General features: G+C 47.1%; 1 protein-coding gene across 3 annotated transcripts in view; it reads right to left on the bottom strand.

The window, feature by feature from the left end:
* LOC138799868 (cytosolic carboxypeptidase 6-like) overlaps nt 1–27,011 on the bottom strand; it is a 291,975-nt gene that overhangs the window by 106,206 nt on the left and 158,758 nt on the right. For all 3 annotated transcript variants that reach the window (XM_069981583.1, XM_069981584.1, XM_069981582.1), the window contains one exon: nt 1,818–1,970. In XM_069981583.1, the coding sequence (XP_069837684.1) occupies nt 1,818–1,970 (153 nt within the window). The remainder of the gene's footprint in view (nt 1–1,817; nt 1,971–27,011) is intronic.

Raw genomic sequence — 27,011 nt, forward strand, 5'->3', positions numbered from 1 at the left:
TATGTCTCCTGAAGTTTGCCGACTCGGCTATTTTAGGTCACAATGACCTTCACGTCTCGTTATTATTTCACCAAAGTTTTGATGAACAATAATAATAATAAAAAAAAAAATAAAAAAAAAATAAAAAACAGCGCCGATTCCTAAATTCAACCCCTCACATCTTCCTTGTATCAAGAACAAAATCTTTGGCATACAAAGTAACAGATCGAGTTCAAAGATGGAGACGCGCTCACGGCTCTTACGTGGTAGGTGGCTCTAATGATCGTCGATGCTCTCAGTCGCCGCTTTTAACAGAGAGTTCTTATTAGGTCCCAAATTTGGGGCTGATTATTTGTTTAAAAAAAAAACTTTATAGCGTTTGGAGCTTTGACACGGAGCTTCAGATCTCCTGCATAGGACATTGCGCACTACCCGCAGCTGCCAGTAGGGGGAGTATGGGAGCATGCTGCATACTGTGTCATTATATGTTCAATTCTTAAATAGAAAGTTTGTACATTAAAAAATTATTATATTTAATGCATGGAAAAAATAATGTTATATTCTACAAAGGGAATGGCTTTATATTTTTGAATATTTTTGAACATTTTTTAATATTTTTTAGACTTGGTTCACACGACAATGCCATTGTTTTGAGTGCCAATTGCTGTTGTTCCATTGATTTCCATACATATCATTGCAGTATGAAAAGAACCACCATTCTTTTCAAAAATAGTACATTGTGTAAACAAAGCCTTTTACTGTATTACTGAAAGAGGGTGTAGATAGATAGATAGGAGATAGATAGATAGATAGATAGATAGATAGATAGATAGATAGGAGATAGATAGATAGATAGATAGATAGATAGATAGATAGATAGATAGGAGATAGATAGATAGATAGATAGATAGATAGATAGATAGATGGATAGGAGATAGATAGATAGATAGATAGATAGATAGATAGATAGATAGATAGATAGGAGATAGATAGATAGATAGATAGATAGGAGATAGATAGATAGATAGATAGATAGATAGATAGATAGATAGATAGGAGATAGATAGATAGATAGATAGATAGATAGATAGATAGATAGGAGATAGATAGATAGATAGATAGATAGATAGATAGATAGGAGATAGATAGATAGAGAGACAGATAGACAGATAGATAGATAGATAGATAGATAGATGATAGATAGATAGATAGATAGATAGATAGATAGATAGATAGATATGAAAGAGAGAGTGAGCAGCACTGCTTTTAGCGAAGATATAGGTGCCAGCGGTCGGGGTCCTGACTTCAGACCGTCCAAATATATAAGCAGAAACTCCGCAGCACACAAGGTTAACGTAAAGGTGAACTGTGGTTTATTCAAATCATATAGGCAACACTCCAAGACGCAACGTTTCGGTGATATCGCATCACCTTTTTCAAGCGTGAAAAAGGTGATGCGATATCACCTTCCATCCTTCCTTCCATCGTTCCTTCCTTCCTTCCTCCCTCCCTCCCTCCCTTCCTTCCTTCCTCCCTCCCTTCCTCCCTCCCTCCCTCCCTCCCTCCTTCCTCTCTTCCTTCCTTCTCTCCTTCCTCCCTCCCTCCCTCCCTCCCTTCCTCCCTCCCTCCCTCCCTCCCTTCCTCCCTTCCTCCCTCCCTCCCTTCCTCCCTCCCTCCCTCCCTTCCTCCCTCCCTTCCTCCCTCCCTTCCTCCCTCTCTCCCTTCCTTCCCTTTTATCCATATTTTCCTTCCTTCCTGTGTGTGAAGCCACCCTAATAGACAGTAGTAGTTTCTAGCTTCTTCTAAGCTCCTGTTCTCATTGCTTCGTATATACTTACATAAGAGAAGTCCTCGGCATTCCGACAGAGCAGCTTAGGGAAGATGGCTTGTCTCTGAAAGAGCTCTTCCTGCTCAAAGATATTCCCGTACATGAATCCATTCATCATGGTGGAATGGGCGTGAATGTCTATGTAAAACTCCAGGCTGCTCTTCTGTAGGAGCAAGATAATAAAACATTTCATTAGATACACGGTTTTCTATCAACATTTACCAATACGGACAATATTGCCAGATACAGTCAGTGTTATAAAGAGGTTGTCTGTTTAGACTGGAACCCCACTACTGAATATTACCTAGGCTATGTTCACACAGCGTAAAAGTACGGCCGTTGTTGCCATCGGCCGTTACGGAACGGCCGGTCTCATACGCCATGTGAACATAGCCCTAAGCTGTATCCAGCGTGGACAAGACATTTAAAGGGAATGTCCACCTTATAACATATATTCATCATAAGACAATTCATAAATATGTAAGAAAGGTCTTACCCTAGTATCAAAATAATGTCCGAGATGCTTCTTGGGAGTTTTGATAGTTTAAACTCTTAAAGGAATTTTTCAAGGACCTCAAAAAGCTGGTTGATAGGAATGTTGCTGCCACCTCTGTCCATGTCAGGAACTGTCCAGTGCAGGAGAGGTTTTCTATGGGGATTTGCTGCTGCTCTGGACAGTTCCTGACATGGACAGAGGTGGCAGCAGAGAGCAGTGTGTCAGACTTGAAAGAATACACCTCTTCCTGCAGGACATACAGCAGCTGATAAGTATTGGAAGACTGGAGATTTTTAAATAGAAGTAATTTACAAATGTGTATAACTTTTTGACACCAGTTGGTTTGATTTTTTTTCCCCACTGGAGTACCCCTTTAAGTAGGACTACAATTCGTAATGGTCTTCTGATAATTTGAGAGTTATTTTATACGCCATATTCACATATTAGCTAGCAGACTCTTCGAAGTTCCCTTAGTTTTATCAGTTATTTCTTCTACTGTTTCGATAACCCCCGTTTTGCTCATCGTATGTTTTCGTTATAAGAGCCATTCCCTGTTTTATAAATAGGTTGATGAAGATGCCCCAATTTCCAGCGCTAATGGGGAAGATTATAGAAGCGATTTAATAAGAAGTCAGCAGAGGAAAGCAATCCTGCTGCCCCCTACAGTTTTATTCCTGCGACTTCACCAATAAATAGCGTAAAATGGTACCGGCGCACATTAGGAAGGAAAAATGTCATTAGACTTGCGAGGAAAATGGGTTAGCGCTTTACCCCAGGACGGGGGAAGATACAGCTGGGGGGGGGGGGATCTGTCTTCTCCTTTAATTAAAAGTAAGAAAATCATTAATATATGGTAATCTCAGTGACACTGGTAATGGCTGGGATGGTTTATAATCCAAAGTGTATGCACAATATTATAGTAATGTAAAAAGTACAAGTACCGTATAACATAGACATGTAGAAGACGCTGATAGGGGGCAAAACTAGTGGATGCTCAGAGCTCTAAGAATCAAAGCTTAGAGGGGATGTATATTGTGTTCATCAATACACTATACTAATGCTGTCCTTAATTGCTTAAAGGGATTTTGTCAACCAAATGTTCTTTAACTGATTAGCGTCAGATACTAAAACTTGTTCTTTTATTCTAATCTGTTTCTATTTTCTTACTGTATTTTTTTTTTTAATCTTTAATTTTACTGTCTTTACATTGTTATGGGGGCGGCCATCTTGCCTGAGCTGTTTTTAACAGCTGTTTTACAGCAAGACTCATGGACATAGATGACAATAGATAGAGTCTGTTCCCTTGAGATGAATGTGAGACATTACTGAGCGCGCTCTGTGACCTGTGAAGAGGTCATTACACAGGGAGCTGCTATTGTCTCCTCTATCTACTGGTGTCACATGACGCTGCAATGCTATACAGATCACTTTACAGCAGCCTCCTCTTATTACCACAGACACAACAGGAAGTCTCAGCTTAGTTTTAGCCCCAGTGGTGAGAATGAAAATTGCAAGATCTCAGGATTATTTTATGATATAGATAGAAAAAATGGAAAATGAGGAAAAAAAAGTCACCAAAAATTCTTTAAAAATATATTTAACGTAAAATCATTATTTATACAACAGGTCATTTTCAGACGACACTTTCCCTTTAAGGCCACACATAATATACATATCCTCCTACCCTATGTAACCATGTTATGTATGCAAATGAAGGTGTCTCAGCATATAGTACACTTTAATTCATACAGTTGGCATTGTAAAGCGAGTCCTACCCCCCCTCCCTTCCCCCAGTGTCCGATGCTGAAATCCGTGATTTTATTTATTTATTGTCAAATAGGTGAAGTCTAGAGCTTCCTGCCCTACCCGCCCCAGATATAGCTGAATAGAAGAAGGTGCGGGCAGCAAGAAGAAAGAGGCGTTGCAGACCTAGGGCACAGATGCCTCTTTGACACCATGCTGCCCGATAAAAGATTTTATTACCAAAATGCCGGTTACGGGAAGATAATGGACCAAGGCACCAGCCATGGATCTGTTAAAGCATAATGGTACTGGTGGGTTTTTTTTTTTTTTTTTGGGGGGGGGGGGGCGGCTGTAGTATAGATTTGCTTTATAAACATAAAAAAGAAGTTATACTTACCCATCCCCATGGCTCTGCACTCCTACACCCTGTCTCCAGTTTCTCCCGGGTTCCTGTGTTATTAAGAAGTCCTGATTGGGTGCCCCGCCCAAGTCACTGACTGGCTGAGCGGGCCTTCCTAACTCTGTTTGTGACACTGCAGGAGCGGGAGCTGCAGGAACTGTAGACAGGTAAGTATAACTTCTTTATTATGTTCCTGCACCCCACTGTGCTGGTTTTTGCACTGGAGTTCTAACATGCTTAGAACTTCATGTCTAAAAGAGTTGAAATGTGTATCCTATATTACATCTAGCACGGCTAGAGATGAGCGCAACTTGTGCATTCTTGAATCTGACTGTTCGGAATTTGATTAGAGGTGGCTGAAGAAGTTGGATTCAGCCCTAGAAGGTCATGGAAAATATGGATACAACATATACCCTATGGCTGTATCCATGTTTTCCAGCACTCCCTAGGGCTGCCTCCAACTTCTTCAGCCACCGGTAATCAAATGCTGAACGATCGGACTCCAGCATGCTCCAGTTACGCTCATCTCTAGGCTTAATTCTTATGTACCATAAAGGCAATACAATAAATGTAATCACTATGGAGTCCTTGGAGACAGATAGGGGCCCTAGTTCGTACCTCCCCCAATTGTTGTTAGGAGAACCATACCTTGATCTTCCTATAGTAGAACGTCTCCAATCTAATAACATAATCTATTTTCGTATGATATCTATTGAATATGTTATTGCAACATTCTTGTCCAGGGTTGGGGAACCTTCGGCCATCCGGCTGTTGGAAAATTACAATTCCCATCATACCTGGACAGCCAAAGCTTTAGATATTCCCCATCTCTATTTTAGTTGATCCCGTAACAGGCTGCAATTCACTTGACAACCACCATCTTGGTGCCATAAGGAAAGGTCAAATCTATACGAAAAAATATATCCAAAACCCTTCGATGTGCACACAGCAGTTTTCCTTTTTCTTCAGGATAAATATCCGCAGTAAATACCTTTTAAAAAAAAACGTACAGTTTGCTCGCACGAAAAAGTTTGCTCCTTCACGGGAGAAGCAATTAAAAATAAGATGAAGCAAAGCATGCTGGAATTAAAAGGGAGAGTGATTGTCATATAATTTGTCTGCGAAGACAAGGAGAAAGTAATAAATTGTTAGCTGGGAACCTGCTGGATGCTGAGAGCTGTCTTTAAAGGGAGATGCAAGATACCTCCCGCTATGATATTAAACTCATCATTTTCTGCTCTGGAGGTGGAATTCAAAATGATTCAACAGTCGACATCTAAAAAGTCATTTTTCTACTTAATTCCCAGAAGTGACTTTTTTATGTGCTTACGCGCTGCCGAGAGATTTTTTTTTTTTTTTTTTTTTACTTTTCTTTTCTTTCGTAACTCTGTAATTGCCTATGAGATCAGGTGACCCTATGTACCTAAGAACATTCTTTTTTTTCCGGAGCTGGTAAAACAAAAGCCGCTTCTTCCCTTCTTGCTTTGTCAACAGAGAAATGGAAGGCAGACACAGCGTGCGCTGCTGGCAGCTCTAATAGCATTCGCGGCTCTGCTGCATACATTTTCGTGACTTTTTTTTCTCCTTAACGTTAATAATCCTCGTATTGGACACAGATTGAGATTTCACGTCTTCTTCCTGCACGACGCGGCGGCTCGAAGATATATCCTGCAGCTTTTAATGGGTCGCTTTGTAACCTGACTTTTGGGGATGCAATAGTAGTATTATTATGGTTATTGTTGTATATTTTTGCCTTTTTATCTGTGATGTAATAGAAAATATATGAAGACCATTGAATGACATTTAGTCCTTTCTATATGTCCATATGTTGCGTTCGGACAGTCACTTAGGATGCGGTCACATTGCTAGGTAGGGCCAGGGGAATTGGCCCGGGGACGGTTTTGATAATCCCGCTTTGATGTTAATATGAATAGGTAAAGCTCCACTTCAGTCCATGTAAGATAACCAAGTCCTATTTGCACAGCTTATGAATATGGAACGGAATTGAGTCTGTAGGGATCTCCCGTGGCCAATGTTGGCTTTTGTTATGGCATTTCATCTCGTTGATGTTCAACCCCTTGATGAAGCTACAAAAGCAATAATATCAAACGCTAAAGAAATGAGATCTGATTGGTTCTCTATGCGGCCGCTTATTCCCATGATAACACTCTGATGTTAGAACAGTAACGGGAAGTGATGTCACAGGATCAGCTTGTGGGGCATTGAACCAAAACCAGATGTTCGGCCACCTCAAATTATGGAGAAAGGTTTTTAAAAGGAAATGTGTTTTCAGAAATTTACCTAAGTCCCATGTCCCTAAGAATGATGGTCAGTTTCTTATCTTCATCCTCAGCACCGTTGCCTAGTATTAGGAGTTTAATCCTCATGCTAATTAGGTGTCTCGGTGCACTGGGGGCGTGACTGCTCAATATTATAATTGATCAGATCCATTAATGTTAATGGGGGTTCATTGGAAATATCTCACACAACCAGTGGACGTGTGTGGTCTGGTTTCTGGTAGAGATGAGCGAACCGGTTTGGCCGGTATGGGAACCGGTTCAGATTTTTCCAAGAGTCTGAGTCCGGTCGGATTCGGATTTTTGGAAGTCCGCTCCGAATTTTTTTTCCCCTTGCTTTCTAAAATGGCAGCCGCCAGTTTAGAAAGCAGGAAGTGTTCTGGGCGGGAAAAGCGCTTTTCCATGATGCCCGGAACACATCCAATCAGCAGGGATGTTGCACTAGCCCACCCCCTGTGTGACATCGGTATTGCTTTAAGAGGAGCGGTCACCGACGCAGTCTGCACAGAGAGAGGAAGGAGACTGTTAGCAGTGCACAGAGCTCGTCAGTGTCAAAACGCTGCTGCTGCACTGGGAAGATATTGTACAAGAGCAAAGACAAAAAGATTACTAGGAAAGCGGAAAGGAGAAACATATAGTGATTGAGAGAGAAAAAAAGAGAGGGCGAAAGACAGATTAGGCATAGGCGAGCAAAGGGTGCACAGAACAAAAACGTGCTATACAGATATACAAGTACTATACTGTCACCCTTGCCACAGTCTATATGACATAGGTGTTATCCTGAGGCACAAATATATACCTTGTGTATGTGTGTAGAATAAAACTCTAAAAAAAAGTGCTATACAGATATACAAGTACTATAGTTGGACCCTCCACTGGCCTCCAATGACTATTGCTGGACCTCCACTGGCCTCCAAGGGGGCAACTGCTGGGACATGAGAGTGGAGGCCAACTGCCTCCAAGTGAATAGAATATCAGTGCACACGCTCCATCTTCACTCCATTTATTTTGCCTGTGACATATATAAATATATTTACACGTGTATGTGGTTACTAGTCTCTTTTACTTGTGCAAGAGAGAGTCAGTGTGGAACAAAGGGCTAAAGAGGCTTTCTACAATACATTGCTGAGGAAGAGGGCTCTTCTGTGCCGGGGAGAGGGTTCTACAATGCAGAGGGAGGAGGGCTCTACACAGCTGAACGAGGAGGTTCTACAGTGTTGGGGGAAGAGGGCTGTTCTGAGCCGGGGAGGAGGGTTCTATGCGTCTGAGAGAGGGGAAAAGGGCTCTACGGGGCTGAGGGAAAAGAGCTGTTCTGTGCTGGGGAAGGGGTTTTACAGTGCTGAGGGAGGCGGTCTCTACAAAGCTGGGGGAGGGGGTTCCACAGTGCTTAAGGAGGTGGGATCTACATAGCTGAAGGAGGGTTCAAAATTGGTTGTGGAAGGGGTTCTACAATGCTGTGGGAGGAGGGTTCTTCAGTGCTAAGGGTAGCGGTCTCTACTAAGCTGGGGGAAGGGGTTCTACAGTGCTAGGGGATGGTGTACTACAATGCTGAGGGAGGAGGTTCTACAGTGCTAAGGGAGGAGATTCTACAGTGCTGAGCAAGGGGGTTCTATAGTGCTGGGGAGGAGGGTTGTACATTGCTTAGGGAGGAGGTTGTACAGTGCTGAGGGAGGAGGGTTGTACATTGCTGGGGAGGAGGTTGTATAGTGCTGGGGAAGAGGTTCTAAAGTGCTGGGGAGGAGGGTTGTACATTGCTGGGGAGGAGGGTTGTACATTGCTGGGGAGGAGGTTGTATAGTGCTGGGGAAGAGGTTCTACAGTGCTGAGGGAGGAGGGTTGTACATTGCTGGGGAGGAGGGTTGTACAGTGCTGGGGGAGGAGGTTCTACAGTGCTGAGGGAGGAGGGTTGTACAGTGCTGGGAAGTAGGTTGTATAGTTCTGGGGGAGGAAGGTTGTACAGTGCTGGGGAGGAGGGTTGTACAGTGCTGGGGAGGAGGTTGTACAGTGCTGGGGGAGGAGGGTTGTACAGTGCTGGGGGAGGAGGGTTGTACAGTGCTGGGGGAGGAGGGTTGTACAGTGCTGGGGGAGGAGGGTTGTACAATTCTGGAGAGGAGGTTGTACAGTGCTGGGGGAGGAGTTTGTACAGTGCTGGGGGAGGAGGGTTGTACAGTGCTGGGGAGGAGGGTTTTACAGTTCTGGAGAGGAGGTTGTACAGTGCTGGGGGAGGAGTTTGTACAGTGCTGGGGGAGGAGGTTGTACAGTGCTGGGGAGGAGGTTGTACAGTGCTGGGGGAGGAGTTTGTACAGTGCTGGGGAAGGAGGTTGTACAGTGCTGGGGAAGGAGGTTTTACAGTGCTGGGAGAGGAGGGTTGTACAGCGCTGGGGAGGAGGGTTGTACAGTGCTGGGGAGGAGGGTTGTACAGTGCTAAGGGAGGAGGTTGTACAGTGCTGGGGGAGGAGGGTTGTACAGTGCTGGGGAAGGAGGGTTGTACAGTGCTGTGGGAGGAGGTTGTACAGTGCTGGGGGAGGAGGATGTACAGTGCTGGGGGAGGAGGTTGTACAGTACTGGGGAAGGAGGGTTGTACAGTGCAGGGGAGGAGGGTTGTACAGTGCTGGGGAGGAGGTTGTACAGTGCTGAGGGAGAAGGGTTGTACAGTGCTGGGGGGGAGGGTTGTACAGTTCTGGGGAGGAGGTTGTACAGTGCTGAGGGAGAAGGGTTGTACAGTGCTGGGGGAGGAGGTTGTACAGTGCTGGGGGAGGAGGTTGTACAGTGCTGAGGGAGGACGGTTGCTCAGCGCTGGGGAGGAGGGTTGTACAGTGCTGGGGAGGAGGTTGTACAGTGCTGGGGGAGGAGGGTTGTACAGTGATGGGGAGGAGGTTGTACAGTTCTAGGGGAGGAAGGTTGTACAGTGCTGGGGAGGAGGGTTGTACAGTTCTGGGGAGGAGGTTGTACAGTTCTGGGGAGGAGGGTTGTACAGTTCTGGGGAAGGAGGTTGTACAGTGCTGGGGAAGGAGGTTTTACAGTGCTGGGAGAGGAGGGTTGTACAGCGCTGGGGAGGAGGTTGTACAGTGCTGAGGGAGGAGGGTTGTACAGCGCTGGGGAGGAGGGTTGTACAGTGCTGGGGAGGAGGTTGTACAGTGCTGGGGGAGGAGGGTTGTACAGTGCTGGGGAGGAGGTTGTACAGTTCTGGGGGAGGAAGGTTGTACAGTGCTGGGGAGGAGGGTTGTACAGTTCTGGGGAGGAGGTTGTACAGTGCTGAGGGAGGAGGGTTGTACAGTGTTGGGGAGGAGGTTGTACAGTGCTGGGGGAGGAAGTTGTACAGTTCTGGGGGAGGAAGGTTGTACAGTGCTGGGGAGGAGGGTTGTACAGTTCTGGGGAGGAGGTTGTACAGTGCTGAGGGAGGAGGGTTGTGCAGTGTTGGGGAGGAGGTTGTACAGTGCTGGGGGAGGAGGTTGTACAGTGCTGGGGAGGAGGTTGTACAGTTCTGGGGAGGAGGTTGTACAGTGCTGGGGAGGAGGGTTGTACAGTGCTGGGGGAGGAGGGTTGTACAGTTCTGGGGAGGAGGTTGTACAGTGCTGGGGGAGGAGGTTGTACAGTGCTGGGGAGGAGGTTGTACAGTGTTGGGGAGGAGGTTGTACAGTGCTGGGGGAGGAGGGTTGTACAGTTCTGGGGAGGAGGTTGTACAGTGCTGAGGGAGAAGGGTTGTACAGTGCTGGGGGAGGAGGGTTGTACAGTGCTGTGGAGGAGGTTGTACAGTGCTGGGGGAGGAGGTTGTACAGTGCTGAGGGAGGAGGGTTGTACAGTGCTGGGGAGGAGGTTGTACAGTGCTGGGGGAGGAGGGTTGTACAGTGCTGGGGAGGAGGTGGTACAGTTCTGGGGGAGGAAGGTTGTACAGTGCTGGGGAGGAGGGTTGTACAGTTCTGGGGAGGAGGTTGTACAGTGCTGAGGGAGGAGGGTTGTACAGTGTTGGGGAGGAGGTTGTACAGTGCTGGGGGAGGAGGTTGTACAGTTCTGGGGGAGGAAGGTTGTACAGTGCTGGGGAGGAGGGTTGTACAGTTCTGGGAAGGAGGTTGTACAGTGCTGAGGGAGGAGGGTTGTACAGTGCTGGGGAGGAGGTTGTACAGTGCTGAGGGAGAAGGGTTGTACAGTGCTGGGGAGGAGGTTGTACAGTGCTGGGGGAGGAGGGTTGTACAGTGCTGGGGAGGAGGTTGTACAGTTCTGGGGGAGGAAGGTGGTACAGTGCTGGGGAGGGGGTTGTACAGTTCTGGGGAGGAGGTTGTACAGTGCTGAGGGAGGAGGGTTGTACAGTGTTGGGGAGGAGGTTGTACAGTGCTGGGGGAGGAGGTTTGTACAATTCTGGAGAGGAGGTTGTACAGTGCTGGGGGAGGAGTTTGTACAGTGCTGGGGGAGGAGGGTTGTACAGTGCTGGGGAGGAGGGTTTTACAGTTCTGGAGAGGAGGTTGTACAGTGCTGGGGGAGGAGTTTGTACAGTGCTGGGGGAGGAGGTTGTACAGTGCTGGGGAGGAGGTTGTACAGTGCTGGGGGAGGAGTTTGTACAGTGCTGGGGAAGGAGGTTGTACAGTGCTGGGGAAGGAGGTTTTACAGTGCTGGGAGAGGAGGGTTGTACAGCGCTGGGGAGGAGGTTGTACAGTGCTAAGGGAGGAGGTTGTACAGTGCTGGGGGAGGAGGGTTGTACAGTGCTGGGGAAGGAGGGTTGTACAGTGCTGTGGGAGGAGGTTGTACAGTGCTGGGGGAGGAGGATGTACAGTGCTGGGGGAGGAGGTTGTACAGTACTGGGGAAGGAGGGTTGTACAGTGCTGGGGGAGGAGGTTGTACAATTCTGGAGAGGAGGTTGTACAGTGCTGGGGGAGGAGTTTGTACAGTGCTGGGGGAGGAGGGTTGTACAGTGCTGGGGAGGAGGTTGTACAGTTCTGGAGAGGAGGTTGTACAGTGCTGGGGGAGGAGTTTGTACAGTGCTGGGGGAGGAGGTTGTACAGTGCTGGGGAGGAGGTTGTACAGTGCTGGGGGAGGAGTTTGTACAGTGCTGGGGAAGGAGGTTGTACAGTGCTGGGGAAGGAGGTTTTACAGTGCTGGGAGAGGAGGGTTGTACAGCGCTGGGGAGGAGGTTGTACAGTGCTAAGGGAGGAGGTTGTACAGTGCTGGGGGAGGAGGGTTGTACAGTGCTGGGGAAGGAGGGTTGTACAGTGCTGTGGGAGGAGGTTGTACAGTGCTGGGGGAGAAGGATGTACAGTGCTGGGGGAGGAGGTTGTACAGTACTGGGGAAGGAGGGTTGTACAGTGCTGGGGAGGAGGTTTTACAGTGCTGAGGGAGAAGGGTTGTACAGTGCAGGGGGAGGAGGGTTGTACAGTTCTGGGGAGGAGGTTGTACAGTGCTGAGGGAGAAGGGTTGTACAGTGCTGGGGGAGGAGGTTGTACAGTGCTGGGGGAGGAGGTTGTACAGTGCTGAGGGAGGAGGGTTGTACAGCGCTGGGGAGGAGGGTTGTACAGTGCTGGGGAGGAGGTTGTACAGTGCTGGGGGAGGAGGGTTGTACAGTGCTGGGGAGGAGGTTGTACAGTTCTGGGGGAGGAAGGTTGTACAGTGCTGGGGAGGAGGGTTGTACAGTTCTGGGGAGGAGGTTGTACAGTGCTGAGGGAGGAGGGTTGTACAGTGTTGGGGAGGAGGTTGTACAGTGCTGGGGGAGGAAGTTGTACAGTTCTGGGGGAGGAAGGTTGTACAGTGCTGGGGAGGAGGGTTGTACAGTTCTGGGGAGGAGGTTGTACAGTGCTGAGGGAGGAGGGTTGTACAGTGTTGGGGAGGAGGTTGTACAGTGCTGGGGGAGGAGGTTGTACAGTGCTGGGGAGGAGGTTGTACAGTTCTGGGGAGGAGGTTGTACAGTGCTGGGGAGGAGGGTTGTACAGTGCTGGGGGAGGAGGTTGTACAGTTCTGGGGAGGAGGTTGTACAGTGCTGGGGGAGGAGGTTGTACAGTGCTGGGGAGGAGGTTGTACAGTGTTGGGGAGGAGGTTGTACAGTGCTGGGGGAGGAGGGTTGTACAGTTCTGGGGAGGAGGTTGTACAGTGCTGGGGAGGAGGTTGTACAGTTCTGGGGGAGGAAGGTTGTACAGTGCTGGGGAGGGGGTTGTACAGTTCTGGGGAGGAGGTTGTACAGTGCTGAGGGAGGAGGGTTGTACAGTGTTGGGGAGGAGGTTGTACCGTGCTGGGGGAGGAGGTTTGTACAATTCTGGAGAGGAGGTTGTACAGTGCTGGGGGAGGAGTTTGTACAGTGCTGGGGGAGGAGGGTTGTACAGTGCTGGGGAGGAGGGTTTTACAGTTCTGGGGAGGAGGTTGTACAGTGCTGGGGGAAGAGTTTGTACAGTGCTGGGGGAGGAGGTTGTACAGTGCTGGGGAGGAGGTTGTACAGTGCTGGGGGAGGAGTTTGTACAGTGCTGGGGAAGGAGGTTGTACAGTGCTGGGGAAGGAGGTTGTACAGTGCTGGGAGAGGAGGGTTGTACAGCGCTGGGGAGGAGGTTGTACAGTGCTAAGGGAGGAGGTTGTACAGTGCTGGGGGAGGAGGGTTGTACAGTGCTGGGGAAGGAGGGTTGTACAGTGCTGTGGGAGGAGGTTGTACAGTGCTGGGGGAGGAGGATGTACAGTGCTGGGGGAGGAGGTTGTACAGTACTGGGGAAGGAGGGTTGTACAGTGCTGGGGGAGGAGGTTGTACAATTCTGGAGAGGAGGTTGTACAGTGCTGGGGGAGGAGTTTGTACAGTGCTGGGGGAGGAGGGTTGTACAGTGCTGGGGAGGAGGGTTTTACAGTTCTGGAGAGGAGGTTGTACAGTGCTGGGGGAGGAGTTTGTACAGTGCTGGGGGAGGAGGTTGTACAGTGCTGGGGAGGAGGTTGTACAGTGCTGGGGGAGGAGTTTGTACAGTGCTGGGGAAGGAGGTTGTACAGTGCTGGGGAAGGAGGTTTTACAGTGCTGGGAGAGGAGGGTTGTACAGCGCTGGGGAGGAGGTTGTACAGTGCTAAGGGAGGAGGTTGTACAGTGCTGGGGGAGGAGGGTTGTACAGTGCTGGGGAAGGAGGGTTGTACGGTGCTGTGGGAGGAGGTTGTACAGTGCTGGGGGAGGAGGATGTACAGTGCTGGGGGAGGAGGTTGTACAGTACTGGGGAAGGAGGGTTGTACAGTGCTGGGGAGGAGGTTTTACAGTGCTGAGGGAGAAGGGTTGTACAGTGCAGGGGGAGGAGGGTTGTACAGTTCTGGGGAGGAGGTTGTACAGTGCTGAGGGAGAAGGGTTGTACAGTGCTGGGGGAGGAGGTTGTACAGTGCTGGGGGAGGAGGTTGTACAGTGCTGAGGGAGGAGGGTTGTACAGCGCTGGGGAGGAGGGTTGTACAGTGCTGGGGAGGAGGTTGTACAGTGCTGGGGGAGGAGGGTTGTACAGTGCTGGGGAGGAGGTTGTACAGTTCTGGGGGAGGAAGGTTGTACAGTGCTGGGGAGGAGGGTTGTACAGTTCTGGGGAGGAGGTTGTACAGTGCTGAGGGAGGAGGGTTGTACAGTGTTGGGGAGGAGGTTGTACAGTGCTGGGGGAGGAAGTTGTACAGTTCTGGGGGAGGAAGGTTGTACAGTGCTGGGGAGGAGGGTTGTACAGTTCTGGGGAGGAGGTTGTACAGTGCTGAGGGAGGAGGGTTGTACAGTGTTGGGGAGGAGGTTGTACAGTGCTGGGGGAGGAGGTTGTACAGTGCTGGGGAGGAGGTTGTACAGTTCTGGGGAGGAGGTTGTACAGTGCTGGGGAGGAGGGTTGTACAGTGCTGGGGGAGGAGGGTTGTACAGTTCTGGGGAGGAGGTTGTACAGTGCTGGGGGAGGAGGTTGTACAGTGCTGGGGAGGAGGTTGTACAGTGTTGGGGAGGAGGTTGTACAGTGCTGGGGGAGGAGGGTTGTACAGTTCTGGGGAGGAGGTTGTACAGTGCTGAGGGAGAAGGGTTGTACAGTGCTGGGGGAGGAGGGTTGTACAGTGCTGTGGAGGAGGTTGTACAGTGCAGGGGGAGGAGGTTGTACAGTGCTAAGGGAGGAGGGTTGTACAGTGCTGGGGAGGAGGTTGTACAGTGCTGAGGGAGGAGGGTTGTACAGTGCTGGGGAGGAGGTTGTATAGTTCTGGGGGAGGAAGGTTGTACAGTGCTGGGGAGGAGGTTGTACAGTGCTGGGGGAGGAGGTTGTACAGTTCTGGGGGAGGAAGTTTGTACAGTGCTGGGGAGGAGGGTTGTACAGTTCTGGGGAGGAGGTTGTACAGTGCTGAGGGAGGAGGGTTGTACAGTGCTGGGGAGGAGGTTGTACAGTGCTGGGGAGGAGGTTGTACAGTTCTGGGGAGGAGGTTGTACAGTGCTGAGGGAGAAGGGTTGTACAGTGCTGGGGAGGAGGTTGTACAGTGCTGGGGGAGGAGGGTTGTACAGTGCTGGGGAGGAGGTTGTACAGTTCTGGGGGAGGAAGGTTATACAGTGCTGGGGAGGAGGTTGTACAGTGCTGAGGGAGGAGGGTTGTACAGTTCTGGGGAGGAGGTTGTACAGTGCTGAGGGAGGAGGGTTGTACAGTGTTGGGGAGGAGGTTGTACAGTCCTGGGGGAGGAGGTTGTACAGCGCTGGGGAGGAGGGTTGTACAGTTCTAGGGAGGAGGTTGTACAGTTCTGGGGGAGGAAGGTTGTACAGTGCTGGGGAGGAGGTTGTACAGTTCTAGGGAGGAGGTTGTACAGTTCTGGGGAGGAGGTTGTACAGTGCTGAGGGAGGAGGGTTGTACAGTGTTGGGGAGGAGGTTGTACAGTGCTGGGGGAGGAGGTTGTACAGTGCTGGGGAGGAGGTTGTACAGTTCTGGGGAGGAGGTTGTACAGTTCTGGGGAGGAGGTTGTACAGTTCTAGGGAGGAGGTTGTACAGTGCTGAGGGAGGAGGGTTGTACAGTTCTGGGGAGGAGGTTGTACAGTGCTGGGGGAGGAGGTTGTACAGTTCTGGGGAGGAGGTTGTACAGTGCTGGGGGAGGAGGTTGTACAGTGCTGGGGAGGAGGTTGTACAGTTCTGGGGTGGAGGTTGTACAGTTCTGGGGAGGAGGTTGTACAGTTCTAGGGAGGAGGTTGTACAGTGCTGGGGAGGAGGTTGTACAGTGCTGGAGAGGAGGGTTGTACAGTGCTGGGGAGGAGGTTGTACAGTTCTGGGGAGGAGGTTGTACAGTGCTGAGGGAGGAGGGTTGTACAGTGCTGGGGGAGGAGGGTTTTACAGTGCTGAGGGAGGAGGGTTGTACAGTGCTGGGGGAGGAGGGTTGTACAGTGCTGGGGGAGAAGGTTGTACAGTTCTAGGGAGGAGGTTGTACAGTTCTAGGGAGGAGGTTGTACAGTGCTGGGGAGGAGGTTGTACAGTGCTGGGGAGGAGGGTTGTACAGTTCTGGGGAGGAGGTTGTACAGTGCTGGGGGAGGAGGTTGTACAGTTCTGGGGAGGAGGTTGTACAGTGCTGGCGAGGAGGGTTGTACAGTGCTGGGGGAGGAGGGTTGTACAGTGCTGGGGGAGGAGGTTGTACAGTTCTGGGGAGGAGGTTGTACAGTTCTAGGGAGGAGGTTGTACAGTGCTGGGGGAGGAGGGTTGTACAGTTCTGGGGAGGAGGTTGGACAGTGCTGGGGAGGAGGGTTGTACAGTTCTGGGGAGGAGGTTGTATAGTGCTGGGGAGGAGGGTTGTACAGTGCTGGAGAGGAGGGTTGTACAGTGCTGGGGAGGAGGTTGTACAGTGCTGGGGAGGAGGGTTGTACAGTGCTGGGGAAGAGGGTTGTACAGTTCTGGGGAGGAGGTTGGACAGTGCTGGGGAGGAGGGTTGTACAGTTCTGGGGAGGAGGGTTGTACAGTGCTGGGGGAGGAGGTTGGACAGTGCTAGGGGAGGTGGGATCTACATAGCTGAAGGAGGAGGGTTCTACAGTGCTAAGGGAGGGGGTTCTACAGTGCTGAGGGAGAAGGGTTGTACAGTGCTAAAGGAGGGGATAATCTTCTGTGCTGGGGGAAAAGGGTTCTACATCGCTAGGGGTTGGAGGCTGCAACTTACTATACAACTCTACTGATGACATCATGCAGCCCCCGCTGACAGTGTGCATAGGGTAACGTCAGCATCGAGTCCTCTCCTGACATCTCCTGTCTGGGGCCTTAGAGAACTAGAGCACGGAAGGAAGGTACAGAAGAGTACACTTGGGGCAGTGTGGCCAGGGAAGCTCAGGAGACCTTTCACAACTCCAACCCCTGTAACCTTTGATCTTGAGATTACATGTTTAATGTTTAGATATTAAAGGGGTATTTGGGAAAAATTTTACTTCTATTAAAAAAAATCTTAAGTGTTCCAATACTTACCAGCTGCTGTATGTCCTACAGGTAGTGGTGTATTATCTCTAGTCTGACACAGTGCTCTCTGCTGCCACCTCTGTCCATGTCAGGAACTGTGCAGAGCAGCAGCAAATCCCCATAGAAAACCTCTCCTGCTCTGGACATTTCCTGACATGGACAGAGGTGGCAGCAGAGAGCACAGTGTCAGACTGGAAAGAAAATAACACTTTCTGCAAGACATGCAACAGCTGGTAAGTACTGGAACACTTAAGATTTTCTTTTAATAGAAGTAAATGACAAATCTCTGGCACTTTCTGACACCAGTTGATTTAAAAAATTTATTATTATTATTATTATTATTATTATTATTATATATTTTTGCTAACCAAGATGACTGCCATACTAGCAATCTTTTAAACTTTTTCAAAATCTTTTTTAACTTCACTTGTATACTTTTGTATCCTATTGACATATTGTTACTCTCTTATCATGGTACACTATTATCTTGACGGTTTTATTATAATTATATAATACATTTTTTATCAATTACAAAAGAAATAAACAAATAAACAAATAAATAAATAACAAACCCATGCACAACACAAAATGTTGCAGCTCTTTTCAGTTATTTTATGTTTTTCCTGCTCTATATTCTGCAGCATTTTATTTTGCTCTATCGCTGGATTGCTGCATGTGTCCATCTAGCTCCTTGTATCACTGACATTTTCCATCCTTTGTTATCACATCATACCATGTTGTAGGAGACGGGTTAAATATTGTTCCCTGTGTCTGACTCACCGGTCTGTGGGAGATGGATATCTCGAAGCTGCTGAGTCACGAAAATAATCCATTATGACATATTAAATGGAAAAATGGCGGCTGATTGGGTAATTATTCCTCCGTTCTCTTTCTGTATCTAATTGGTACACAAACATTACTCCGGTACTCCCCGCCAATGCTATTATTCCTACCACGGCAAAGTCATATTTAGGTAATAAATTTAATCTCGGTAAGTGTTATGGTAAGACGCTAAGGCACGATAAGGTTACGAATGGAGGTCACTGCTCAGGTACGTCCATTTATCTGGATAAAGAATATAACATTAAACTGTCTTCTCTATAGACATAGCGTAATTATAGAATATATTTGAAACCAGTCAAATGATGTGTCTGGGATGAAGGAAGATGTTATGGCCGTTGGTTAAAAAAGAAAGCCTTTGGCTGAAATAAAGCTTATTTCTAGTTATTTGGTCACCCATTGGTTTCAACTGGAGCATGCTTGAGTCTGACCGCTCGGCATTTGCTTACCGGTGGCTGGAGAAGTTGGATGCAACCAAAGGAAGTCCTGGAAAACATGGATACAGCTTATGGCCTATGGCTGTATCCACCTAGACTCCGTAGGGCTGCATCCAGCTTCTTCAAATGTAGAACGACCTGACTTGAGCATGCTCATCTTTAGTTTAAAGGGAACTGTCACCAAGACAATGCTATCTAATCTATCACCATCATGTTATAGAGCAGGAAGAACTGAGCAGATTGATATATATCATGGTGGGAAAAGATCCAGTATAACTTGTAATATGGTGATTGAAATCCTGATTATTCTGTGGTAAGGAGTCCAGTGGGCGCGGTCACATTATACTGGACTCTTCAGCCTGGAAACAGAGATTTCAATCAAAAAATTACAATGTATACAGAATTTTTTCCCATAAAGATATATATCAATCTGTTCAGCTCCTTCTGCTCTATAACCTGATGCCGATAGCTTAGGTAGCATTTTCATGGGGACAGATTCCCTTTAGGTCGATATTGGATGTCTAGCTGCTTTATCATTATTATTATTATTTCCTGCCTGGCTTCTAAGAGGAGGAGCTGCATATATTCCATGGATAGGTTGGTGATCCGCTTTCCACTTATACCCAAAGGCATAGAAAGACTATAGGAAGGTTTACAGATAAAAGAGGCGAAAGCATTGGAGATGACTGAACATCAAGTACGCTCAGGTTCGTCCGAGCCAGAATGTGCAGCATTTAATTACCGGTGGCTGAAGAAGTTGGATGCAGCTCGAAGGAGTCCTGGAAAACATGGATACAGTCTATGGCCTATGGTTGTATCTATGCCTTCCAGGTAGCCTTGGGCTGCATCCAACTTCTTTAGCCACTGAGTTTTTGGGTTTGGACCACATCTAAGGGTGCTCATCTTTCCTTAGAACACATCATATTTAGGTGATTTTGGTATTTAAAATGCAGAGCGCGCGGGTTCAGAGGCATGCTTGAGGTTCGTTCATCTCTATTTGGCACCCAATACTACACATATCTGGCATTTATGTATGAAATAAAAATAGTGGGTGGTGATAAAGTATATGACAGCTATAGGTCTTATTACTAGAGATAAGCGAACCTCGAGGGTGCTCAAACCCAAGAGTGCAGCATTTCAGTACAGGTAGCTGAAGAAGTTGGATGCAGCCCTAGAAAGTCGTGGAAAACACACATACAACCATAGGCTATAAACTGTATCCATGTTTTCCAGGAACCCCTAGGGCCTCATCCAACATCTTCAGCCATCAGTAATCAAATGCCACACTGAACCCAAACCCGCTTAAGGTTCTCACATCTCTATAAAGTGTACAGGAAGGTGAAACAGGGCCCAAAGTCTTGGCTCCTTAAAGGGGTTTCCTGGTTTAGAAAATTCATTTTAAGGCTATGTTCACACTACGTAAGTTCCAGAGTAATCATGGCCGTTGAAACAACAGCCGTGATTTCTACGGTACTTACGTAGTACTGCCTTCTGAGGAATCCCGTCCGGAGTGTATACACATAGTATACACTCGGGCCGGGATCCCTAGCAAAACCCTGTCACTCTACACAATGGAGCGTGCGGCTCCGGCCGCACGCTCCATTGTGTGCAGTGGGGAATTGTGATGTGGGCGCACATGGATGTGCCCGCATCAGAATTCAGCGACACTAAAGATCATCAGGTCAGTACTACAGTACGGGCCGGGATGATCTTATCTGACACAGGCCGTTCTGTGACGTGTGAACAAAAGCCTAAATTAGGAATTCTGTATGGGATAACCTCCTTCTATTCAGAGCTGCTAGATTCCATTGACAAAGCCATATCTTGCCATACAGTTCTTTAGCGGCCACTAGAGGCGGAATGTAGTATTGCCTGGCAGCCAGTCACATAAATGGCCCTACATGTTATACCTAGACGACTATTATAAAAAAAAAAAAAAAAAAAAAAAAAAAAAAAATTATATGTCACATTGACATCACATTTTACACGTCAAAGTTTTGATTTCTTGGGGTCTGAGTGTCCAGACCCCCACCGATTTCTAAATATAGCCTGGAAAGCTATGCAGCTGTGCAGTTCTATTGTCAGCTCTCAGTCTATGGCCAATAAAGCTAATCTTGTGCAACAAGACAGAGATCGCAGAGTTTGGGAGAAAAGCACTCAGCCATGTGCTTCTCCCACCTAGAAATAGACATTTACCCCGACCAATGAAAACGTTTGACATGTATCTGCAACATATCATATGTCTTTTTTTTTTTTTTATTAATAATGACAGGTACACTTTCACTAACAGTAAATAAAGGGAAGCTTTGTCATAAGACAACCCCTTAAAAAGAGGGCAGCTTCCTTTCAGAAGAGTAGAATTTTTTTTTTTTCTCTGGAGGACCTAGTTGTGTAATACTCCTTTTCTCCAGTGGGGGTGCTGTAGGGGAATTTAGCACAGAAAATTCCTTCCGAAATTATAGCTGATCACTCAATGTCCATTGTGTTATGCGCAAAAACTTTATTCTTAGACATGATAAGATTAGTAATGCCAGTCTTTCATATTGGGTTCTTATTATTTACATTTATTTTTTATCATGTATTATGCAGTATATTTCTCACCACATAATCGCCGCTAACAATCTCCCCTATCAGGCATAAAGAACTATAAGTCCGTAACAACCGCCTGCCATTATAGCAGAGGAGCAGCTTTCGCTATCACAATTGGCTTAGCAAAAACTCCCCCAAATCTGATCATAATCCGTAAATGTTGATTATTCTGCAGCTGTGTTATACCCCGCGACTGGATAATATCCAACGATTGTACCAAGAACATAATAGAAACAAAGAGAAACATTCAAAGCAATAGGATTATTTCATCGATTTTTTGTCTAAGCATTTTACGTTGTTTCCTTCGATATATTATTGCATTATTGATGGTTGCTCGGCTTAAAATAACTGCACAAAGATTTTTATATATTTTTTTGCAATTACTCAAGTGATCACATAGTAAAGCATTCGGGTAGCAAAGCGACGCGTAATCTATTTAAATTGTGATTCATGCATGTAGACAATGTATGATAAATGGCCGAGATGTGAGATGTGTAAGAGGCCTCCTCACCCAGCATGTGCTGCTTCTAGAACTGGGGTCTTCTTATTATAGAGCAATGGGGCATTTGGCTACATCGGCCGTCAGAGCTCGAATAAAACTTCCACTTTTTCACCCTCTTGCTAAGCTCTGATAATACATCTTTGTTATAGTCTTGATATGGGCCTGGTAATGCTAGAGGCTCAGGCAACAGGAAAAACATCATACACTGCCTAAAGCATGGACGTGTAGCTATCGACAGTGAATACAGCTGACGGGCTGCTACTAGAGGTGCAGGTAACATGTGGCACAACCTGGATAGAGAGTGAGGGGTCTGTGGACCAGGGCAGAATAGCATAAAAAGCATCATATAGAAGGAAGAAAACTAATTACAGCTAGTCGTAGTGGTAAAGAGCAAGTCCACAGGTTGGTGGTGATGAGTGAAGAACAAGTCCACAGGTTGGTGGTGGGTTAAGAGAAAGTCCACAGGATGATGGTGGTGGTGGGTGAAGAGCAGTTGTTGTTGGCGGGTGAAGGACAGGTACACAGGTTGTTGGTGATGAGTGAAGAACAAGTCCACAGGTTGGTGGTGGGTAAAGAGAAAGTCCACAGGTTGGTGGTGGGTTAAGAGAAAGTCCACAGGATGATGGTGGTGGTGGGTGAAGAGCAGTTGTTGTTGGCGGGTGAAGGACAGGTACACAGGTTGTTGGTGATGAGTGAAGAACAAGTCCACAGGTTGGTGGTGGGTAAAGAGAAAGTCAACAGGTTGGTGGTGGGTTAAGAGAAAGTCCACAGGATGATGGTGGTGGTGGGTGAAGAGCAAATCCACAAGTTGTTGTTGGCGGGTGAAGGACAGGTACACAGGTTGTTGGTAATGGGTGAGGAGCAAGTCCACAAGTTGTTGATGGTTGAGGAGCAGGTACGTTGTTGGTGGCTGAAGACCAAGTCCACAGGTTGGTAGTGGGGGGTTAAGAGCAAGTCCAAGTTGGTGGTGGTGGGTGGGTAGAGAAGGTAATAGAATGACAGTACCAACTTACTGTAAGGGTGCCTTCACACATACCGACTCGCAGCAAAAAACTCGCTGCGAGTTTCTGCTACGAGCCGAGGTCCTGGAAGGCCCCTATCACTACATACAAGCAGTGGTTTGAAAGACCGCTGCGTGTATGTAATGCAGCCGCCCCCTTAACCCCCCTCTGCTCCTGCACCGGTCCCGCACCGCTGTCTCCATACATTACCTGGCTCTGGCTGCACGGGGTCCCGGCGTCCTGCCAATCAGTGGCTGCGGCTGGGCAACACACTGATTGTTACTTTACGTTTTTGTACCTCGCTGATCGCCGTTGCTGACCCGGACCGTCGACTCTTCATTATTGTGTTTGTTTCGTCTGTCTTGTTTTGTGTATCACCTGGTGTAGGACAGGGACTGACACCGTGGTTGTCCGCGGCCGTTTAGGGCCGTTGAGGCAAGTAGGTAGGGACAGAAGGTGGGTTCTAGTGGTTAGGGCTCACTGTCTTGTCCTGTTCCCTACCTACGTCCAGCGCTTTTGTGACACATAGTTATACTTGTAGTAGGTTTGTAGAAAACCTACCTCCTCCACCTGATATGCTGCTCCTTCCCTCCCATTGTTGACAGATCATTGTCTAGGTTACCAACCACCACTCTGATCTAATAGCAGAGGACCGGCTGGTGTAAATGTAGGCAAGTTTGCTTAATGACTGTATTTGTAAAAATATTTAACTTGACGAGACCTAAAAGTATAACTACATTAGTTAATATGATAATATTCATTTAAAGTGGTTCTCAACTTTTTGACAATGTGTATTGTCACTGTCTTCTAGAACATCTGGATGTCATACAATGGCGTTTCCCAATGGATGACCCATCAATCTGAACTAGTCACTAGTTATATTTTCAGTAGAACCCATTGCCAGTTCATGCATCCATTAGCCCTACGTCCAGGAAAGATTTGCATAATCCCGACCTTGTGTGGTCCGGTGTACAGGACTGTCTGCCAAAATCGGGACTGAAGATAATTATGTTCTATACTGGATCCCAATGTAAATGATGCTTATAATTCTCATAATTTCCATATAATTCCCATGTCTCTAGCTGTGAGAATCTTCACATGACAAGTAGAGTAGGGCTCTTCCTTGGCACTCGGTCGGGTGTGAATGTCTCTTACACCTTCCATTAAAATATAGTTGTCCTTTCCGAATGCATAAAATATTAAAGATAGAATCGTCCCAGCTGCCATATTCGTATGTAACCTTATACGCGTGGACTTTTTGCCTTTTAAGAGAGCACCTTGAGTCCCTTTAGAAAATCACACTACGTGAAGCTCATCAGGCCTTGAAGAGTAGGTATTATGTGAGCTTTATGGCAGGAGATATCTTCAGTCCTGACAACCGAATGACCCTAAGGGTTCGATTCCTTATCACTTCAAAATCCCATATGTCTTTGTATCTGCAGGCACTGCTCCAGAAAGAAATACATTACTTATCTTTATTATCAGCATAAAATCTTTCCATTCATTTATTCAGGAGAAAAGCTATCTCGGAAACTGCTTTTCAGTCGTTGTCCTTAGGCACATATTTGAGGCTGTCTGAAAGCTTTTTATAAAAAAAGGAGGAAGTTAAAGACTTCATAATGTTCTATCCAAGTGAACTTTTCTTTAAAGCAAAACTTTTAAGTTTATCATTTCAGGCATCTGCACCGGGGACACAAAGCCATGTGCCGCCTCATTTGTGCAATGTCCAAGGAATTATTGTTCGGTGTACACACACAATTACCGGATTCAGACTGTGCTGAGATTTTGCCAAGGACCCAATAGATTCCAGGCCAAGTCCTTCTCTGTTGTCTCTCTTTACTGAACAAATCATATTGATCTTTGGGGACAAGGGAGAAACTACCAGGATAGCAAGCACTGTGGCTACTATGGGCAGGAGCATCGCCCATACAACACGTCCTCCTGTCCCCTTCCCCCAACCACCACACCAGGGCCCTAGGGTCTACATCTTCTGCAATCCCTATAGTAAGATGCTGCTCGGCTTATGGAGTCCATATTAGCAAAATAAGGCCAACCTTAGGGTATGTTCCCACTAAGGAAAACACACGGAAATTTCAAGCGGAGGCCATATGGTGATATTCTCAAGCCAAATCCACCGTCCGCCCAAAGAATTGACATGTCCGAGGAGGCAGACGGTGGGATTCAAAAGCCAATGGTTTGGGTTCATACAATTCCGAACCCTGGCCTCTCTACTTATAGGCATATAAGGATTTATTCAAGCTTTTATGCCAATTGGTAGAGCATGGTGTAAAAGGGACATGACCACGATGGCCCATGAAATGAAAGAAAAAATAAAATAAAAATCATGTCAGAAATCTACACCTGCTCTGGAGCAATTGTACATTTCTTCGCCTGTCATTCAACCTGGGCATCTTAGTAAATACTGTGGAGTTAATGCAGATGGGGCTTTATTTAAAGGGGAACAGGAGACGCTGAGGAGGAAGGTATCTCTGCGTCATTCCGGTGCAGTTAGTAGTTTGCTACACGGTCCCTTAAGACCATTGGGAGAACTGGAGCACCCATTGGGAGCATTTCCCGCCCCCATAGCATCGATCGGGTCCGCCCCTGGCCAGCCCGCTCCATTGATTATAATCAAAGAGGGGCAGGCCGCCGGGGGGGATCGGGGCAATATGGGTGCAGGCAATGCTTCTAATGGGTGCCCCAGTTCTAATGGTCTTACTCGAGCGTGGAGCAAACTACTAACTGCACCAGAAAGGTGCCAAGGAGGAAGGTAAGTCTATAAGGGACATACCTTCCTCCCCGGTGTCTCTTGTGCAGTAGATATATAGCAGGTTAGATTTGTCCCTCTTTAAGACTGTTATACGGGTACGCCAGCCTTAATCAATTCTGCCCTTAGTGTTTGCTTTCACTTCTTTGCTCCTTTCATGACTCTCAAACCAACTACTTTCCCCCTTGTTTGGTGGAGAGGGGAGTCCTTCACAGGTTCTCATCACCCAACAGCAAATGGAATGGGCCAACCATAACTGCACCCCAAGACACTCTGGGTAGTCTCACTGCTTGCTTCTATGGTACAGTACATCTTCTCTTGAATATTAGTACTGTTTTTTGTTTTTTTTTTCTTGGATGGCATTGCCCTCTATATTTTAGAGGTCATTATAGTAAACTATTGTTTTACACTTCTATTGTAAACCTGCACAAAATAATTTGTTTGTACCCCGTAAACTACAAGCACGTTTTTAAATGTAAACTAAGGGCACCAAGGTTACAGAAAGATTCTTTTTTTTTATAACCTGTTGAAAATAAGATATAAAAAAATCAATATTGCACATTTTATCCAAACCGCAGTTAGATAGATAGGAGGTTTGCAGAGACAAGGGTTAAAACCGATGCGATCAATGTCTCATAGGGCCTGTCATTTATCCTGTTTTATAGGATTCATCAGAAGCTTTACAGTTTAACAGAAAGCAGACAAATGCATCTCATCGCTCGGGCGCAGCCGCTCACCAGATAAACTTCTCTTTTGTCCTTGAGTCTGTGAAGCTGAGAAGTTACCGGTTATGCAATTGGCAGAGGCTAAAGCCAAGAGAACACGCAGCAGATGGCAGAAATTACAGACCAAGGGAGACACGCGAGCTCCGGAGGAAGAAAAATGGCGTTCTGCATTGAAATATTAAAGCAAGGTGGTAAATCATGCGGAGCAGGTGAAAACATCTGCACATTTCACAGAAGGAAATCTGTATGGGGGGGGGGGGGATAATATAAAAAGAAAAAAAGGAAACTTAAAAGTTACAATACAGAAGGCCTGGTCGGCAGGAATACTTTTGTGATGCTCTGAGCAATGGAAAGGTAAGGAGGGACACATGTTTATATATATATAATGGAAAGGTAAGGAGGGACACATGTTTATCTATATAATAGAAAGGTAAGGAGGGACACAAGTATTCCTGCCAACCAGGCCTTCTGAATTGTTACTTTTAAGTTTTCTTTTCTTCTTTTTATAATATTTCCCAAGTACAAAATTCCTTCTGTGAAATGTGCAGATGTTTTCACCTGCTCCGCATGATTTACCACCTTGCTTTAATATTTCAATGCAGAACGCCAGAGTAGGAGGGCTCCATGGCATAAATCTGTCATTTTGTCAACATGGCAGCTCCAGGGTCATAGCCAGTGAGAAGAAAGGTAAGCTGGCAGTGCATATGGTATAATGGTGGGGGCAGGGAAGTCCTTACAAACCACTTTTCTTTATCCTTAAGGAAATCCTGGCTACTACTCTTGTCCTGTGCATCCTGGTCACCTAAACTGGGTTCCTTCCCTGTCCAAGGCTGCAGAAACTGCCTTCATGGTACATTTATCCTTGGTTGAATCAAATTTTTTAGGGATTTGTTTTGGGCAAATCACAACAAGAACAGGGACTCCTGAAGGTAATGAGCAGCAAGGCATAAACTATATGCTGCCATGCTTAATATTCATTGGGCCCAACCCACCGGAGATGTGTGACTTGTTGCCCAGTGTACGGGAGCAGGGACTCCTTCCCTGTGACAAGAG

Source organism: Dendropsophus ebraccatus, chromosome 8 (genome assembly GCF_027789765.1).
Source record: "Dendropsophus ebraccatus isolate aDenEbr1 chromosome 8, aDenEbr1.pat, whole genome shotgun sequence".
Taxonomy (NCBI): domain Eukaryota; kingdom Metazoa; phylum Chordata; class Amphibia; order Anura; family Hylidae; genus Dendropsophus; species Dendropsophus ebraccatus.